Source organism: Hakea prostrata, chromosome 6 (assembly GCF_041222555.1).
Source record: "Hakea prostrata isolate BN-2017 chromosome 6, UWA_Hpros_2, whole genome shotgun sequence".
Classification (NCBI taxonomy): Eukaryota; Viridiplantae; Streptophyta; class Magnoliopsida; order Proteales; family Proteaceae; genus Hakea; species Hakea prostrata.
The window spans coordinates 37,289,039-37,309,952 of NC_142605.1; the positions used below are offsets into that span (position 1 = coordinate 37,289,039).

Here is a 20,914-nt window from a genome sequence, read left to right on the forward strand (position 1 = left end):
CTTGTCCTCTTCGCTGCGTCTTATGCTTGACTGCTTGTTCAAACTTTAAAATGACATTTTTGTCCAGACCCCAGAGGACGGTCCACGTTCGATTCTGGATCTTCATCCTACGGTTAATAGTTCTCTAACAATCGAAAATGCCCATAATGTCCACTTACAGTACTTTTTTGTTTTAATTTGATGTGAAGTCAATCGATGCACAGGAAAATGTCTTGTGGTGTGCGCATAGTCCACTCTTTATACCAAATAACAGTTTTAGATTTAAAGCTTGATTTCAAATTTTAAAAAGTCTAAAACAGTCTAATAATTTTTTTTTTCCTCAACCAATTATTTGGCATATATATACACTGCTATGTGTAATAGATGATGTTTTTCCACCGTAGTACCTTAAACTTAAGGTGAATAAAAAATCCCTTCGCTATAATTTGAGAGCGGTGGTCCACTAAAAAGTAGGGGATCAGAATTCAAATTCTCTTGAAATTCTATATTAAAAGAAGTGAAGACATTAATTCATTTTTGGTCAAAAAGAAAAAATCTGGTGAATTTCATCAAGTAATTAAAAAATGAACTCCATGTCAAACTAACGGGGGTTGGTACCAAGTGATAGTGAGCAAGTTCGCAACAAACAAAGGTTCCAAAATCGAAACCTTGTGGATGTAAAAAATCCCCACTGAGAGACTCACCCACCACAGCTTAACTATAAAGTGTTAGGTCGAACCATCGGTTTATAAATGCGAGAATGAAATTCTCACCATAATCCAAAAAAAAGAATACTCCATCCAACTTTGAAATAAATTTCCCTCTCAAAAATACTGGTAGGGCGCTTGCAAGTCTCAAAATCTCATCCAATTTAATACAAGTTTTCACCAACTCAAAAGAAAAAATCATTAAATTTCATCGTTTATTGTATAACATACCAAAATCCAACCCCTCAAAGAACCCCACCAACATGCCAACATGTGACAACAACCAGCAGTTGCGTTCCAACTTACTCTCACGCCCGATCAATTGTTCTAAACAATGTGGGTTATGAAAACTGACACATGGGCTCTATTCAGTGGTGCTTACTTCCATCTCGATAGAGCACTCGGTTGGAACAAATAGATTAGAGGCATTTGGTTGGATTTAAATGTGAAATTTGATGAGCGACTGATTCAAAAGAAACCGTTGTAATGAAGTAAAATTTTAACTTTCCATTGATAAGCGACTGATCTAAATGTCATCTATGAATACAAGGAGACTGTCTCTCGAAACATCAACTGAAATGGAGGGGAAAGAATTTAGACGGAAATCATATGAAGCTGCACTTGTTTTGTTCAAAATTCCTTTGGAAGAATTGAAATCTTCTCCAATTTCACCTCCTCCACACCAGAGAGCACAGTATCTTGATCTACAACAAATAAAACTGAGAATAGAGATACTCACGGATCTTGTAATACTCTTCAGTTAAAGGTCCCTCAAGAACTACTTGCTGAGTGCCAGTAACTCCACCCTAAAAAATAATTCAGCAAACAAACCATTCAAAAAGAATGAGCCACAAGTAAGGGGAAGAAAAAAAACAACTGCTATTAGCAAACATCCTTTGTCGACAAAGCACCTTCTGGGTGGCGTCTCCTATCTTCCGCAGTGTCACATACTCCCCACATCTCAAGGCACCCCCAGCAAATTCTACCTGAAAGATGCATTAATAGTTAAGGAAAATTAGGCCCAAAGAATCAGGAAACAACAACATACTGGGGTTGGAAGGTATGATTCTTGCATCATGATGATCACAGAGATCATCTCTAAGTTTAGGCCCAACATTTGAATGCTGGATTAGCAACCAATGAGCCACATCATTTTGTCTTCAGAGGCATTCCTCATATTCATTTATTTAAGCAAGCGGAAGTTCGTCCTATCCCTTCTTTTTGCCTTCCCAGAATCCCGTTTCATTGAAGATTTAATTGAACAAGAATAGAAATCTGAATACCTGTACACCCTTGCTTGCAAGAAACTGCTTGAAATCTGCCAACTTTAGATCACCAACAAGGACAGATTTATGCGGAGGCGGGGTTGAGACAGGAAGCAGAGACAGCATGTCGGTATCTGTCTTCCCTACTTCAGCATCAATCCAAGCGATTTCATAGTCTCCAAGCTGTAATTATACTATCACATCAGATGGCTGCCTTAGAGAGGGGGGAGGGGGAAGGAAAGGTAAGGTTTGTGTTACAAAGATTCCACCCCCCCCCTCTCCCGGGGATAAAAGATCGTATTGTATTAAAGAGAAAAATAAAAAATAAATTTACAACCAGTAGCTAATCTTACAGAACTCTCTCTTACTAGTTGATACATAATACTGCATAATTATAATTAAGACTTAAAGAAGTTGATAATACCTCTCTTACTAGTTCATGCATAATATTGCGTCATCGATGGCTACCCCTACTCTGAACCTAAACCCACCGCACACCAACTTTTGCCCCACGATATGCAATATCATCCCCCAATCTTGGCTTCTAATTGAATGAGTATCGTTTGGCGGGCAATAGCTATGATGCGTCAGATAATGTGAGAGAAGTTTCTCTCTTGGTTCCACAAAAACCCACAGGTTGCGATTTGACTCCACAATTGGGCACTGTTACTGTTGAACAGCAGTTCTACATCTACCAGAAAGATCCTAAATTTCTGTGCATTTTGTTTGTTAAAGCTCTCTTAATGAATGGTTACCACGCCATCAATTACTTCCCACCTTTATCCCCTGAGCACCACTGAAGAAATACTCAAATTTTTATCCAAAGACAAAACATCAATCAAATTCTAGGGTGAAGATGTTAGGGCCCTAGGATTACGCCATGTTGGTTGGGGATAATAAACAAGGGGAAAGGTGTGAGAAGGGGTTATGGAATATTTTATTTGGGTGTTTGGCAGCTACAGATTGAGTGGCAGCGTATGCTGCAGGGGTAACTGGCACCATCAAAACTAGTTTATCTTGCATTTGTGTTTGTTCTTCGTTATTCCAGTAATTAAATATTATTAGTTCTAATGTTTGATTTGCGGGTTCTCATCAGAAGATAACTAGAACTGAAGTCATGACCGACTGATTCCACACACAAGGCAGAAAGAGAAAGTAGAAGAGGAGGCAGAAACAATAACATTAATGAATTAAAACATGAGATTCATACTGAGATACTGACCTTCTTAAAGAGCACATTACTCATCAGCCTCTCAGAAAGTTGCACCTGACATTCATACAATAGACCCAAGAGGAAAAAGCATAAATCCAGGATTATCATAATACCAGTAACCAAAAATTTTAAACAGTTATTGATGGCAGTACCTTGTATGCACATAGATCTGAGGTGACATCAATTGTTTCCCCAATTTGAGGTGCATAAACATGAGGGCATACATGTTTCAAGCAGTGTTGCTTCAAATGCTCTGTCGCCTCGGCTGTTCCATGAACCAAAACCTTCATATCGGAAAACAAATTGTGAGTTTTATTCTTAATGCAAGTGATGAATTAGAACCAAAGAATTTTGAGTACGGCCCAGTTTGTTTTGAGTATATTTCTACCTGCTAAATATAAACTTTATATGTTGATTTTTTTTTTCACACAAAAATAAATGGAACATTTTAAAAAAGTAAAACCACACATGCTGATATGCTGGAACAAATGAAGCCAATATGAAAATTACATTAGGTAAACAGCTTACAGAACCAGTGACAATGATGAGCGAAGTAATTATGCATGACTATATCATAAATCATATAAACAAAGGAAGAATGTCCTTACAAGCTTCAATGGGGCCACATGTGCAAGAATTGATTTGATTGAACGGCCATCAGAACGACCCTCAAAGTCCATGTAAACTAAAGAACACTTCACTTGCACCTGATTCAGAGAAAAAAGTAGAACACTCAGGGTGATCAGAGAAATGTACAGCTCTGCCAGATTTTTTTTGGTAACAGCTAAATGACAAGTAGATCGACAAAGGTGACAAGCGTGGAAAACCAAAAAACTTCAAAAGCTGAGTATGCATATAATGTTTCTCCTTCTGAAGGCAATCATCTAAGCGAATATAACATATTGATATATCTTCTTTAATAAGGGTTGGGTTTTCTTCCCCTTCTTTTTTTTTGTTGGGGGAGGGTAAAAAAGTGAAAAAAAGTTCCAAATGCTTGGCATGTCCTTGCCTTGCAACTGCAGAATGTGAGAAGTCTTAGAAGTTAGAACTACATTACAAAAGCATAACATGCTGGGAACGTGGGATGCAGCCTGAAAAGATTTGAATGGAATTGCCAGGACAGAAAAGAAGAGATAAGAAGACAATCAGTTACAAAACTCCTTTAGCACAGTAGGTGAAAAAGTAGTATGGGGTGGCATAGTTTTTAAGACACCTAGGCACCCAGGAGCCCCTTAATTGAAGGGCCAGCCACAGTTGCTAATGCAGCTTGGATGATGGAAGAATTAATCATGATGGAAAAGAAAAAAAATAAGCAGATAAGAAAGGAAAGCTGTGGGGAGAGAAAACAACTTCCTTTAAAAACAAACTTTATTCCATAATTTAACTGCAGGTGAGGTCTAGCCTCTTGCATATATTTATAAGAGAATATATGGATATAAAATAAAAATAGGACTAATCTTAGATACCAACATGACTCAAACAAGTAATGGTAAAATAAATAACTTAAATACAACCAAAAAAAAAACCCTCCCAGACATCCATTATTTAGGAGTCCTAAGCTAACTCCAAGACAACCTTATCTCCTTCAAGCTAATACCAACTATAAAATTAAAATATTAATTTCATGAATCCACTTTGGACCTATAATTTGGGCTGAGCCCATTACAAGTACTTAACTAGAAGCCCATAACCATATACCATCAAAACAAACTCAAGTGGTACAGAAAATTCATCCATCTTAGCATCCTTATTTCTGCCACACTGAGTTTATCTATATGGTTCATTTTAATAGCCCAACACTCTGCAACGTACATCATAGCTGGTCAAACAATGGTCCTATAAAATTTTCCTTTAATCTTTAATGGAATACGCCAATCACACAACACCCCAAACGCACCTCTCCACTTCATCCACCCTATTTTAATTCTTTGGGAAACATCATCCTCTAAATCACCTCTTTTACTTATGATTGAACGTAGGTACCTAAAACATTCACTCCGAGGGATCTCCTTATCATCAAGTATCACCACCTCATCGTCTACTCAATCATGACTAAAGTTACAAACTAGATATTCTGTCTTTGTTCTACTTAGTTTAAAGCCTTTTGATTCCAAAACTGCTCTCCATGATTCTAATTTGGTATTAATCCCCACTCGAGTCTCATCAATCAACACAATATCATCAGCAAAAAGCATACACCAAGGGACCTCATCTTGAATGTCTTTGGTTAATTCATCCTTTACAAATGCAAATAGATATGGGCTTAAAGTTGATCCTTGATGTAGCCCAACTGTAATTTGGAATTCATTACTTTGTCCCCCCACTGTTATTACACTTGTCACCAAACCATCATACATATCCTTAACTATATCTACATATTTACTTGCAACACTTCTTTTTTGTAGTACTTGCCAAATTAATGCTCTAGGGACTCTATCATAAGCTTTTTCTAGGTCAATAAATACCATACGAAAGTCTTTCCTACATTCTCTATACCTTTCCATAAGTCTCCTAATTAGGTAAATAGTCTTCATTGTAGATCTTCTCGGCATAAACCCAAACTGATTCTCCGTAATTGTAGTTAAGTGTCTCAAACGGGTTTCAATTATTCTCTCCCTTAATTTCATAGTGTGGCTCATCAATTTAATGCCCCTATAGTTATTACAGCTTTGAATATCTCCTTTATTTTTGTAAATTGGAACCACGATGCTTCTCCTCCATTTATTTGACATTTTCCCTGTGCTCATAATCTTATTTAACAACTTAGTCAACCAAACTAGTCCATGGGTTCCTAATCTCTTCCATACTTCTATTGGGATTTCATCAGGACCTTGTGTCTTGTCGAGTTTCATCCTCCTTAGTGCTTCTTTTACTTCTGAACATCGAAATTCTACGTATATAAGTTTGAAAATTGGTGACTTGGTGAAGGCGTGATCATCCGTATCATAAGTGCTTGAAGTATGCTCATTTAGTAGACTAGAGAAGCAAATTTTCCTTATTTTCTTAATGTCTTCATCACATACTAATACTTTACCATCTCCATTTTTAATACATCTAACACGGTCAAGATCTCTACTCTTCCTATCCCTCATCTTAGCTATCTTATATATAAAGTTTTCCCCTTCCTTCATCTTAGCTAACTCTTCATACTTCTTTTCCCTTGTTTTTCCCGCAATTTTCTTAGCTTCATTTCTATCCAACCTATACTTTTGAAGATCCTCAATATCCTTAGTTCTTTGCCATGTCTTAAAACTAGCTTTCTTGTTCCTAATGGCAGCTTGAACCTCACTATCCCACCACCAAATCTCTCTATAAGAATGGAGCTGATTCGCCTAGGATCTTTAGCCATCTCATTCCACATTACATTAGTATCCCCCTTAAATCCCACTTTCCTTGTTTGACTACTTCATTAGCAAAGGATTTCAAGCACTCTCCTTTCAAGTTCCTCCACTATCTTATCCTGGGACAGTTAACCTTGGACATTTTATGAGTTTTTGGGGTTAAGCACATATCCAAGACCACAAGTCTATGTTGTGCAGTTAAGCTTTCCCCCGGTATCACCTTGCAATCCTTGCACAACAATCTACCAGTCCTTCTAGTTAGGAAGAAATCTATTTGGCTTCTATAATGTCCACTTTTGAAGGTAATTAAATGTTCATCTCTCTTTTTGAAGTAAGTATTTATAATAGATAGATCAAAAGCAATAGCAAAATCTAAAATTGAAATCCCTTCCTCATTCCTCTCTCCAAAACCATATCCTCCATGTACACTCTCATAGCCTCTTTGATCTTTTTCAATATGTCCATTTAGATCACCTCCTATGATAATCTTTTCTCCCTAACAAATTCCTTGCATCAATCCATCCATATTTTTCCAAAATTCTAGCTTTAGACTTTTATCCAATCCTACTTGAGGTGCATATGCACAAATTATATTTAGAACTCTTTCTCCATTACAAGCTTGATAGTAATAATCCTATCACCCACTTTTTTAACATCCACCTCATCATTTTTTAAATCTTTATCCACTATTATACCTACTCCATTTTTATTTGTTTTATTCCCAGTATATCAAAGTTTAAGTCATCCAACTCTTTAGCTTTTTTACCCTTCCATCTAGTCTCTTGAATGCAAGCTATATTAATCCTTCTTTTCCTCATAACCTCTATCAATTCTAAAGATCCTATGTTCCAAGACGCCAATCTAATCCTACGTTTTTGGACTAGCTTCTTTACCCGCACTCGTCCATGGCGTGGAAACCCTCGCCTACTTATCACCGCATCCGGGCGCCGATGCAACGCGTCGCTTACAAGGGACACCCTAGCAAACCCTTGCCCATTTATCACTACACCTAGGCCATAGTGTAGCACGTCGCTTCTTTTGTCGGGGAACGCCCTAGTATAGCTTTTATCATATAAGGTCAAATCCATGAAAAGGGTTTGGCTAGATTTTTTCCGGTACCGGCTGCCAACCTGGTGCACCAACCCTCCTTCTTTACTTGGGCTTGGGACCGGCAGCAAAACACTGGCGGAGTTTGGATTGGGCAATCAATAGATTTCAAAATAGGCACAAGGCTCAGTCTAGGCTCAATGTGCTTAAAATATTACCCCAAATGTGGGCCAGCTTGATTTGCACCCCTATATCTTATGCTGCTGTGGTATTGGAATAATGTGAATATCAATTCCAATGTGAATATCAAAAGAGCCAGCTCTCAGATTTAGCATATGACACGGAAAAGTTTCATTTGTCCCTGTTGAGTTATCCTCTTGCAAATAGGTACCTCAACTTGAGAACTGACAGTTTTGGTACATGTAACCACAATTACCACCCTATAGATTCCACCATAGAGCTCATGTGACAAAAGATGAAACTTACACAAAAATCATAAATTCAGAAAATAATGAAATGGCATTGTTGTACTCGTGAAACTTTAGACACTAAAACCACTTCCAAAGCTTATTTTTGTGCTAAAAGTTGACACAGTGAGAGGGGTGCCGATCCATCAAATAGGGCCACCCATGTCTGCCAATATATGCAATTTGGCAGGCAAATCGTGAAATGACGACAGATTAAAAATCATTAGTGCTTGTCACATACATTTTCTCCAAACAAAGCAGCAACATGTGATCGGGGACACTTATCAAAAGATGTTACAAGTGAGTTCAAGTCATTAGGACGACAACATATCTCACAGAAGCGAGGACATCAGCAAAAGATAAAAGACCAAAATACTTATTATACATGATCATGGTAAATCCAATGCCTAATGAGTAATGAATCAAGTAGATCTTATGAAACAGGAATCAGAATGATCATGGTGTATTCATGTCTAATGCATGAAGTAGATCTTATGAACAAGAATCAGAATGTTCATGGCGTATTCAATTTATAATGCAAGACGCACCTTGACCCCCCCCCCCAAATCATTAATTAGCAGGATTGGTTTAATTGCACTCTACCAGACACAACTGTTCATTTAATTCATTCATTTCACTTTGAACTCTAACCATTGAACATGAAGTTAATGCGTATTATCACGAAACAACGAAAAATTGTGGTTTGACTTACAGTCAATTCATTTGAAACAACTTTTGAAGGCTTTGAATCAAGTATCAAGTTAGCAGACCCTTCATCCAGTTTCCCATCCAAATCTCCGCCAACCTAGGACAAAATGTATAATATCAGTAACATATTGGACACATCATAAAGTCAAGCTAAGACAATAACCAACATTATCAACACCATCAACATAGGCTTAACCCAACTAAATGAGGTCAGCCTTAAGCTAAAACCAAAACATAACACATTAAGAAAAAACACCCATTCCAAAAGGATGTTTTCAATAAATAGACAAATATAAAATAGAAAAAAATTTGACAAAGCAAAGCACTACACAACCATACTCAAACTCAGTTAATGTTTCAACTAATGAACAATATCTATTATTTTTTAAGGTGGAACAATTGTCTTATGGCTCTTATCCGATATATCCAAGATGAAGTTACAAATCTAATAAATTTCACATCAGACAACATCAAACCAGGGAGGAGAGAGATCAGGTATATGCTAGAGTATACACAACAAAAAGACAATTGAAAATGTAAACCTACCCGCATTGACATTTGGTCCATGTCTTCTTCCTTAAGTACATAATCATCAGGATTAATGACCTCACCAAAATCATCCCATTCAGAGTTGTTCTCAAATAAGGGAAACATTGGCGCAACACTAGTGGATGGAGGAACAAATCCATCAATGAAGATGTCTTGGTGCCCACCACCATGTGGACCAGTCACTGCAAAATATGTAACAAGAAGTGAATTTAACTTTTTCTTTATTCTCCCCCCAGGATAAAGCAGGGGTCAAACAGAATCTTCTCAGGGAAAAGAAATCAAACTAAGCATGTGTTGTATTCACTGCAAAGATTGGCAAATCGCATTTACAATATCCACACAGTGAACAAACAATTACAGAGTATTAGTGATGCAACAGGAATGCCGTTTTGCCTACTAAAATTTCTTTCACCGAGGGGAGGAAAATCAGACGGTGAAACAGAACTATGGAATACCTAGTTAAGGTGCTGTTTTGTCCTGTTCTTAAATGATCGGTTAATAAAGTGACTTCCTTCATCTTAACCTGGTTTGATTCTGTGCTGATTGTAGAGTCCAAATGTGAAGGAGGGAAGTCATTGTTAGGCCAGACTAGGAGCTTAACAATATCCGTCACAAATTGAAACAATGCGAATACCTAAAAGTGAGTCTAAATGAAAAACTTGCAACAATGGCATCAGTTTTCATCATTATGAACTGCAATCTTGTAATATATGCAATTTGAATCCACTTTCCATGCTTCTTCCAAGCTAAAATTATCACAAGTATCCAACTGCACCTGTCCATGTCTACCATGTGTCCAGGAAGCATTATCTTGCAACAGTACCAAATGTTAAAAACAGTTTTGACATTATTTTTTCATTCCCCCAAGAAAATCATAAAAGTACTTTCCACCTTTTGATAAAACAAGTACCGTGTAGAGGACAAGAACATCTAAAGGAGAATATAAAAGAATTCAAAATCATTGCAATCTCAAGAAACAATAATTGCTTATACCATCTGTAGATACTCGGGCATTCTTTGTATCAATGACCATTGGATCACCCAAATTTACGTCAGATTCATGAGATGGTTTTAAATCCTCTTCTTTGCTAAGGCTAGCTTTTAGAGCTTCCTCTTTTTTAATTCGATTTTGTTCTTCTTCATAAGCTCGTAACTCCTCCCCAACCAAAGGAACCCTTTTGCTCATGGTGACCTTTACTGCTTTAGGTGGTGGATCCGATTGAAGCATGCGTGCTAATGTTGCAAACTGCATTGATTCAAAACAATAATGTCAGGAAATGCATCTTTTAAGAGAACTGTCAAGGGAATACCAGCCAAGTAAGGTAATTAAATTTGTTCAGACTTCAGATACACATGCATCACTACTGATCACACAAATAATGAGCTTATGCTACTGATGAGTCAATGACACACCAAAAGATAGAATGCTGCAACTACAACCGTATATATGTGTAACAAACATGCAAACTAAAACCCTGTTGGTCGGCTACTAAATTTCCATAAAAGAAGACAAAAATTGTATACACTTTGACCAGCTAGTGTCATCTTATTACATGTGACAGCTACAAAATAAACTGAGAATATAGCATTCAATTTCTCAATTTAGATACATAAGGGGGCAGGCAGGAATTAACCAATCTTTTAATTAACTAGATGCTTCATTACAGGGTAAGGCTAGACTGCTGCTGCAGTTGCATCGTTAATCTAGATGATGCCCTAAATCCTGGTCATTCAGATATTTGATAACCTTCAAAACTGAACAAAATAAAGGAGGAGAAGCTACCTTAACCAGGCCTGTATCACCCAGGATGATGGAAAGATCTGTGAAATATTTTATTTCTTTGGTCACAAAATCCCATTATCTTAGACAATACCATTCTAATGATCCAAGGGATCCAAGGGCATAGCATGTTACATTAGTCATGCTACGAGTACAATATCATGGAAGTGATGCTAATCATCAACTGAAATGATGCAAGCCACCATAACAACTGTTATAACCTCACTGTATTGTTGATATAGTGCTAAAAAATCATTGTCTAATAATCTGCGAATTATTTTTTCCAATTAAATCAAATACTAGATCACATATTAAATATAAATGCGAAAAAAAAAAGATTAACCAAAATAGTGGCTGTTAAAACTCCCATAAAGTAACAGTCAAGATCCACCATACCAGCAATTACTATAAATCTCTTAAAAAGAGAGGGTGATTTATTTATTAGGGTGATTTGTTTATTTGGGTAATAACTAAGAGAAGGTAATATCAACTCAAAGCAGAGAAGGAATTCCTTCTATCAGTGCCAAACAGCATAAAGACACCAACTATTACCAATTAATCGAGGCCACAGCAAGAGAATTTCAATCAGTGCACAAACAGAGCTGTCCAGATCTTAACGTCCTCCGAGCTCCGACAGCATTTGCCTATCCAACTCTAACAGAACCCCACAAAAGAAACCCCAAACACCAACCTCAGAGAGAGAGAGAGAGAGAGGAGAGAGAGAGAGAGATCCTATTTACAAGTATGAGTATAGCTCCTTTTATTTTCTTTTTTTTTTTCGGGGGGGGGGGTAAATACAAGTATGAATATAGCTACATCTATCCAAACGTTGAGACTATTATTGTTTTTCAGTATACATGTTTGTAACTACTAACTACAAATATTTGTATCAGGCTGAATACCTTCCCACTTCACATTTGCTCGAAAGAGATGAAAGATTATATTAATATTGAGATTCTTAAAGATGCTTACTCCAAAAGCTCAAGTGTTTAAGTGCAGTAACTAAATATGAACATGCCCCTTCTGCACACGTATGCCCCCCCCCCCGGAAACACACACACGGCTTTGGATGTGACACCACCACATGGCACTGAGGGTCAGAAAGCATAGAAGGGATGGCACACAAACCCCTCACAATTACTAAGGATCGTTCGCATAGGCTCTGATATTTACAAACTGTTTATATAGATAGCTTGAGCTATTATGAGCCACAATAATATACATCAACACAACAATACATATAATCTATAGACACACATACAGATACATGCAGACAGATATCTCATCAGAGAGTTTACTGAAAGTTTGAATTATACCATGCCCAGAGGCCCCAGACACAACCCATTCTTATCCCCACTAAATGGTTTAGCCACATTATCCTATGCCTGTCAAAATGAGATAAAAGATGTACACAGACAAGCAAAGAATAGGATGTAGGGGAAGCTGATATTTTCTCGCCTCATTCAATAATATCTTCCAGCAAAAGGTTATATTTCCAAAACTGCTACAGTAGAAGCTAGATCCCACAGAAAATATACCTGGCCTCTTTCTGTAAAAAGCACGAGATTCTTGTTGTCAGTAGTCCACTCGACAAATATATTATGAGAGAAACCCACTTCCAAACTGGCCATTGATGCTAGAACAATCTAAACAAGATGAATCAGTACACAGTGTAAGCATGTATGTGCATTTGTGCGATAGTGGAGACACACAGATGATCCTGACCTTTGGGCCATCTGGCATGTTCTCAAGCTCATTCTTGTTGATTAGGAGAGTGACGTGCCTGCATTTATTGACAGAAATGTCTATTACTGTTGAGAAGAAACTGTGCACAAAAGTGGAACAATTTAGTGGGTTGGGAGAAATACTTCCTAAATGTTATTTACCGAGACACGCCTAAACCAAAATATGTGTAGGTGCAAGAAAGAAGATAGCCAGGTAGCAAAGAAGAAATATTGGTAAGGAAGCATTCTTTGAAACCATAGCGAAGTCATTACTCACCTTAAAAGAAAAGCATTGTCTCGTGTATGTTCGAAAGACTTGCCTATAGAATCACTCATCCACTCAAGGAAGCTTTTAACATACTCAATTGTGCTTGATGCAACATACGTGAGAAAAAAGATGGGGTAGGTCAGGTGATTCTGTGCCCAATGCTGCCATTTCCGCCAAAGTCATTTTTTATGTTCTGAGAAATTTAACTCAAAAAGGAACCCCAAGTTCAAAATTACCTGTTCCAGCATCAGAATAAGTTCCAAGACTCGTCCAGCTGTATCAACAGGAAGTAGTACATTTCCATCTGCCCTTAGAGTCTTCAGTATGGCATCTACAGAAAAAGAAGGCATCCAATAGGCGGAGAAGATAAAAACAAGTAAGCATTTCCGAAGATGTACAGTATTCAAAAAGTCAATTATAACTGGAGAAAAGGGAATACCAAGAAACTCTTGATCCCTTTGGCGTCTTGAAGGCTGATTGTTCAAAGCATTGTAGGCATCTGTTATTAGAACAGCTGGTCGAACAAAAGATTCCAGGACAGTCCCATTTAAGTGCCTGATAAATATTAAGGAGAAAAAAGGCGTGAAATGAGCATTAACAATACACAGATCTCCTACTTGGATTAGCATTTGCAAGGAGGAGCTGCATATAACCTTTCCTTGCGATGGTTGAAGTCAACAGCATATATTACATCCTCTCCATCTTTTGTGATCTTCCAAACTGTACCTCCCAAGAGATGCCCAGCCACATGAGGGGCAATAACAATTCCTTCACCTTTGCCTGTAAGGAATTTTTAAGCTGAAGGAATCAAATGGATGAAATGAAACGAAAATATAAGAGAGTAACTGTTTCAAACTATCTCAATCTGAGACCCACAAGCAGATCCATCAGTCTCATAAAAGCAGTGCATGTGCAAAGGAGCTAAGCCTGACAGTAATTAGGATATGTTGTGGTCCTTAATGCACCACAAGTACAGCATAAATGAACCTGTTCAGATGACAGAAATACATATGTTCTGAACCAAGTATTCCTCTAACCTGATCAAATATTTGATTACAAGTTTTAGAGAGAGAAACTTTTGACACCTACCAGTTAGATGGTGATTCTGGGAGTATGTCAATTTGGTCACATTTTGGAAAGCGGAATCAATATCGTCTAGAGAGAACAAGTCAAAATCTGAAACTTGCTGCAACAGGAGAGAACTCAGAAAGGTCAGCAGTGTCAAAATCTAGCTCCTCAGATCCAAATAACATACCCTATGATGATATACGTAAAAAATAGGAAAAAGCCAGCCAAAGGGCAGTATTGTGGCTATGTAAAAGAAGGAAAAGAACCTGTACAAAGCCAAGCACAGAAAATGGATTTGATATGGTGAGGAATGATTACACTGAACACTTAAGTTCAGTATACAGAAAAATAGTTGTGAACACTCCAGGAAGAAATTCAACTTGATATTGAAAGAACATGTTTATCCATTGAGGGATGTAAGCATCCCAATCCACTATCTCTCGACTTAAAGGGCTCCAATTTCTAAGTTAGAGGAATGAAGAAGACTCAATGCTTCTTACAGGAGAGCAGTGAATAAACACTAAAAAACCATAAGTTGGCAATGGATTTCCCAATCAAAAACTATGATGTTTAGGTCTTCAACAGCTGAGCACTACAAGAAAATAACTCTATTTAAATATTGTCTGGTAATATATTGATATATTTTATTAAAAGATTCTTTTTCTTTCTCTTGATTCTTGATAAATCACTACAGGATGTATTTTTCATGAAATTTCTCAAATCCATACACTTCTTTAGGTTGTTTAAGTTCCAAAAGTAAAAAAGCAGAATGAACACATTAGTGCCTGGATTTTCATGAAGATTTCGTTGTACTTCCCAATTAAAAGATAGGCATCTAACTCAACAAATCTAATCAATGGATCTTAGATCTAGGAAGCCCAGCCAAAACTCAGTAGTCAGCAGAGTTGTCATGTCATGAAATCAAGCCATGGTGATGGCCAGGCACCTAGCTGCCTAAGCAATGCAGATGCACCCAGAAAAAGAAGGGAAAAAAAGGCCAGTTCACGGGTAGATTTTCTTCTTTTTCTTCACCATTCTTCTCCTTGTTCCTTGTTGTACGCTTACTTTTACTCCTTTCTCTCTCCTTTAACTCAACCTGCACTATGGACTCAGGGACATTAATTGATCACTCGCCTTAGGCATCCCAGCACCTCCTTATTGACTAGGCAGCATAATGCAATTATGTTGGCCAGTACAGACCAAATACATCAATGACTTCTAATTTTGTTTTGACAATATTACAGAATTCCCAGAAACAAGTCAAACAACTAATTATTATCTAGAATAAACCACCCAATATTTCATGATTGATTATGAAAAAAGTGCACACATTTGAAGGATGAAAAGACACTTTACCTTTCGTGAGAGATAGTGATCATACATTGTCAAAAGGCCTAGTCTGTACACAGGCTCTGTTGAGTAAACTGGAGCAGAAAGTCCAAGGTGTTTCATTGCATATGGCAAAGCTCCAAGATGAAGTGTATCTGAATGTGATAGTAAAACGGCATCTATTGTTGAAGATACCCTGCATATGGAAGCTATATTTTCAAGCAAATACCTCATACTAGATTTGTAAAGATGGGATTCAAATCATATTTAGGCATATTAAAATTCAATCTGAGCCCTATCATATCTGACAGGTCAAATTTGAGGTTTAAATCAACTAGGTTCTGACAGACTAGGATATGTCTCCCCTCAAAGCAATCAAGATGTCAACAAACAACACATCAATCATATGTCCTTAAAATAGATTAAGAGCAATGACAGCAATTCTACGAATTATGAATATCATCAGTGATCATACTGGGTTAATGATTAGATTCTGCGACAACCCTACCTCATATGGAGATTTTTGCATGACAATGCTGGAGTAAAAACCAAAGGTTCCAGATGCCACGGCAGATGCTCAGGTTTGATTCATGAAACTTGAATACATCTGTGATCATACTGGGATAATGATTAGATCTTGATACACCCTATCTTATATGGAAATTTTTATATGATGTAATGATTAGATCTTGAAACACCCTATCTTATAAGACCAGCAATAATGTATGGTGCATAATGTTGGGCAGCTAAGAAGCATCATATAGATAAACTTAGCATAGCAAAGATGAAGACACTGTGATGGATTTGTGGCACAACTAGGAAGGTAAAGTGAGGGATAATCATATTGGAGCTGGTCTAAGAGCAGCTCAAACACACGATAAGCTACAAGAAAGTTGATTGAGGTGGCACACACATGTTCAATGGAGGCTTGTATTTTCCAGTATGAATGACTGGTTTGATTCGGATTGAAAGAAGTAAAAGAGATATGCAGCCCTAAAATGCCCATAGGAGAAGGGTGAAGCAATCAAGTACAACCCTGATGTAGCCAACCAGTTAGTTGGGATAAGTCTCAGTTGTTGTAGTTATAAAAGGGCGAACTCGGTGCCAAATGCCTCCATACAAGCAGAATCCTGACCCGGGGGGGGGGGGGGGGAGCATTTTTCCTATGCAGCCTTACCTCAACAAGTTTTGCTAAGAGGCTGTTCCAACTTCCGATACCTTGACCTCAGGCTACAACTGTGGTCCATAAAAAAATAATAATAATAATAATAATAAAAAAAATAAATAAAACCTAGAGTTGTCGTAGTTGTATGCTCCAAAAGTTACTCAGCAGTGGGATTGTCGTTAGAAGATTGAGACTACTTTCTTTTCTAGATTTCAATGTAGGTAGCACATCAACAAGTATGCTCACCCAGTTTAGGACTTTTGAACACTTTGGCAGTTCAATTTAGGATGAAGAGACTCTCAGCAGTTCAATCCCAGTGAATTGCTACTCTACTAGACTAAAGGACATTGAATTAACTAGCATATGATATAGTCTTTCTTTTTCTTATCCTTCCACAAGACCATGCCAACTCCCCCCCCCCCAGGAAACTGAAATCTAGAATTGTGATTGTTTACTAAAATCATTCATTAACATGTAAAATGATAAACAATAAAGTTCTTTCAGTTCAATGAACATCTGTCAATTTTTTTGTTGGCTGAATATATAATTGCTTGCTTCTTTTATATAGAATGATGACTGATCATCATTTTAAAATCTTCGTATGTATATAGTTTATACTACAAAACTTAATAGAGGTCTTTCAAGGACCAAAATCATAATAACAACTGAGGTGCTTCCATACGCAAGTGAATTTGCTTTTGTCATTTCATGGTCAGACGGAGCATTTAATCGTAATCAGTTAAATCACCAGTATAATTTTTTGGAATTTTTACAGACCAGTGTTTTTCTTATGGGTTGGTCTGGCTCTGTTCTTTATTGTGTATTGAGAACTGCATATCAAACAGACTAAGACCCTTTCTTATTTTTTATTTTTAAAAAAAAATCCCATAGTAGCCTAGAAAAGTGGAGCATGTAATCAAATAAGAAAAGTGCTAAGAACCAGATATGAAAAGCAGGTAATTACAGTGAATATACAACCATAATATACCCAGCACTTTCTACATAACCTTCGATTCTCCTAGAAAAAATGAGGCAAAAACTAATAAGCAGGCCAACTTTGTACGAATTCCCTAGCGTTCCTTAATGCAATTATCAAAATGTAACAAATACAGAACCAATTCTTTCCCATTCACATTCATCTACTATCATTCTGCCAGGTAACAGAAACTACAGAATGGGTAAACCAAAACAAATTAACTTCGAGTTCCACTGTTTCCTCCGCCACTAATTCATCATTGTTTATTTGTTTAGTTACCCTAATAATAGTTTCCTCTAAGACAAAACTAAAGCGAGGCGGGGAAGAGAGGAGACGGGTGAACAGTACATAACAAGTTCCATCTCTACTGAAACGAAGAAGAAAATAGTTGAGGTAAGAGAGTAATGGAGAAGGTACTTACTTGGCAAGGGGTTGAAGAAGGTTGGTGTCGAAGAGATCATTCCAACCGCAATCGACGAGGAAGTTAAACCCATCAATGGAAAGTAAATAACACAGAGGATTTTCGCTGTATACTCCACATAGTGGAGTGACCTGAACCGATGTTCCCATTTGCACCGTCGCTTGCTGAGAGCTATTAAAAATTGGCGAACTCAGAAAGTGTGGAGACCAGAGAAAAACAACGCAGGAGTCTGAACCTTAAAGCCTTATAGGGATTTACGTTTACCCGACGGGGATGATTTGGACTTGGCGCTTAATTTGATCTTTAATGATGCGAGCTTAAAGTAATCAAAACGCTAATTTACAGTTTAATCACATTTCGGATAAATTTAACAACAAAAATTTTCTAATAATATGCTCGTCAATTTTTTGTTACCCTCTGAATTTCACATTTTTTTAAGTTTTTTTAAGATGAAGTTTGATGGGCCTGTTTGGTTCTAGAGATTTCAAATCTGTGAATCTTGAAAGCAAGATTTGTACTCGTGTGGTTGTTAAAATCTTTGGATTCATCAAATCTAAATATTCATTTTTTACACTCAAAATGTGAATTTATAGATTTATAGGTACAATGTGAAATCCAGGGATTTCACCCTTACTATAAAAACACTAAATATTTGCACATTCAAACAAACCATCTCAACCAAACAGTTTTCCATAATGAAATTTCTACAAATTTAGGTTAACCAAAAGTTAATTTTATGAATTATGAGTCCATAGATTAGATTTAAAATCTATGAATATGTTTGAAATTTTCAAAATCATTTAACAAAACTGGCCCTAAAGGTATTTCATGAATTTACCAACAAAAAAAAAAACATTTACCAAAGATGTATTCTAAAACAAATGGAGCAAGCTATTTTCATATTGTTTAAAAAAAATATCCTTAATTTGTTTAGTCGCTTATTTGTCTCAAGAGCTATATGACCAAATATATATGATGAATACAATTGGATCATATTAAAGATTTCGAATGAATACAATTGGATCATGTTAAAAATTTCTAATATCATGCAAAGTTCATCCTTCATTTTCGGAACAATCAGTTAACTTCCACACAATGGTGTTGGTGGCCGGAGAAGGTTGTCCATTTGGGTAAAATTGTGGTTCGACATGTTTTGATAACATAGCAATATGTATAAACATCTCATTCAACTGAAACTTGGTGAGAGAAAAAGGTCCACCCATAATATTTTTAAAAGTTCTCTACTTAAACAACTATTGATAATCTGATTATATAGACGAAATCGCTACACAAACCCCAGATGCCCATCGAAACAAATGCATGCTTAAATGGCTCAATGAATTACTTGTTAACCTATGTTAAAGAGATGGTAGTGCTTATTTATTGATTACTCGAAGATCTCATAACATAATCATGCACTTTCACCTAACAACATTTAAAAAGAAAATGCATTATGGGTGGGAAGTTCAAATTTGCCTCATTCTAACCGGATGAAATTGACAAAACATTATTGTGTAGGGTTTAATTGAATCCAATATTAGATGTCAAATTCTTTATGGCATGAAGATACACTACAAGTTGAGAGTATGAATTTATGAGTGGAAAATTTAATTTTTAACAATGTTTCCACTGATCGGACCCCGAGGTTCGGTCTATGTCACTTATCAATAATTTATTTAGACTTTGCATCTACCTGACCCCCAGAGATTTGAAATCTCCGGATTCATGAATCAGAAAATTATTACCCGTTTGGTATGTAAAAATCTCTAGATTCCACTGAAATCGTGAGATTCACCTTTTCACTAAACCGTCAATAAGAAAATTTTTGGGTGTGGTGCAATCCAGAGATTTCAAAAAAGCTATAGATTTGCACATTTACAAAAATTATGTCAATCAAATAGTTTTTTAAGATAAATCCACAAGATTTCATTCCACAACCAAACATCTAATTTTATAAATTATAACTCCATAGATTTGAAATCTCTAGACTCATGTAACCAAACATGCCCTTACAAACTATTATTAATTAACCTCAACTTATTAGTTGTCTTATATTTTTTCTTTTACCATTTATCCTCTTTTTTCAGATACAACATTAATATATCAATATATTTAATTTCTTATTTATAGTCATCCACTTGTTTTAATATGGGAAATTAAATTAAAGAACGTTTATTAAAATTTTCTCCACTACCAAATTCTGAATATATAGTTTTACCATGATTACATACAAATAGATCTAAACCACTACCAATTCAATATTGTAAAACTGATTCCGCATCAGGTCGAAATGGATAAATAAAAACAATGTTACCAAACATTTTGTTTTTGGTTAAACTTGTATAAAAAAATATTATTTTATTACATTCTGACCTATTATTTTTTTGTGCAAGGAGCTTTAATATATAAAGAGCCTATTACATAAACCACCCAAAAAAATCGAAAGTGTGATCAGGGTGTTAATCATTGTCAACCAAGCCAAGTCTTCGGTGATAAATTCTCGCATGTATTGAAATTTCAAACCACCATGATGTTCATCACATCCATTCAATTATTTCAAATAAAACAGGTTTTCTGCCTCTAGTATTTCTCTAGAGAGCTTAATGTAAAACACTATTTAACCCCCACCCAAAACAAAAGAAAAGAGAAAAAACCAGACGAAATCAATATGAAAAAAGAGCATAGTTATTGGAATAAAATGTACGATCTCCTATCAATAATATTTAGAATACATTTGAAGGAAACAATCATGAATCTCTGAAATACCAAAGGGCAAGTCCATTTTGGTGCTTTATGGGTGGTTCAATCCTCACCTATTCACCGACCTCATAGCTTCGCTTTAGCTACTGACTTTGCTGGTCTGGCCTTCCTAATTACACCCTCTTGAGTCAGGGAAACAATAAGCTG

General features: G+C 36.5%; 2 protein-coding genes across 2 annotated transcripts in view; both read right to left on the reverse strand.

Moving 5' to 3' along the window:
* Positions 1–973: 973 nt before the first annotated feature.
* Positions 974–18,315, reverse strand: CPSF100 (cleavage and polyadenylation specificity factor 100). The gene is made up of 18 exons (XM_089158315.1): positions 18,008–18,315; positions 15,473–15,641; positions 14,138–14,234; positions 13,702–13,828; positions 13,488–13,603; positions 13,285–13,379; positions 13,058–13,209; positions 12,782–12,839; positions 12,595–12,702; positions 10,270–10,522; positions 9,274–9,458; positions 8,732–8,824; positions 3,773–3,871; positions 3,317–3,448; positions 3,174–3,218; positions 1,970–2,134; positions 1,598–1,672; positions 974–1,492 (listed from the first exon to the last, which is right to left on the reverse strand). Exons 1-18 carry the CDS (start codon positions 18,154–18,156, stop codon positions 1,391–1,393), a joined length of 2,220 nt encoding a protein of 739 aa, XP_089014441.1. The 5' UTR covers positions 18,157–18,315; the 3' UTR covers positions 974–1,390.
* A 2,182-nt stretch (positions 18,316–20,497) lies between these two features.
* Positions 20,498–20,914, reverse strand: part of LOC149013846 (acyl-CoA hydrolase 2-like) — a 31,779-nt gene continuing 31,362 nt past the window's right edge. Inside the window, exon 17 of the mRNA XM_089159991.1 lies at positions 20,498–20,911. Coding sequence (XP_089016117.1) covers positions 20,834–20,911 — 78 coding nt within the window. The 3' untranslated portion in view covers positions 20,498–20,833. The remainder of the gene's footprint in view (positions 20,912–20,914) is intronic.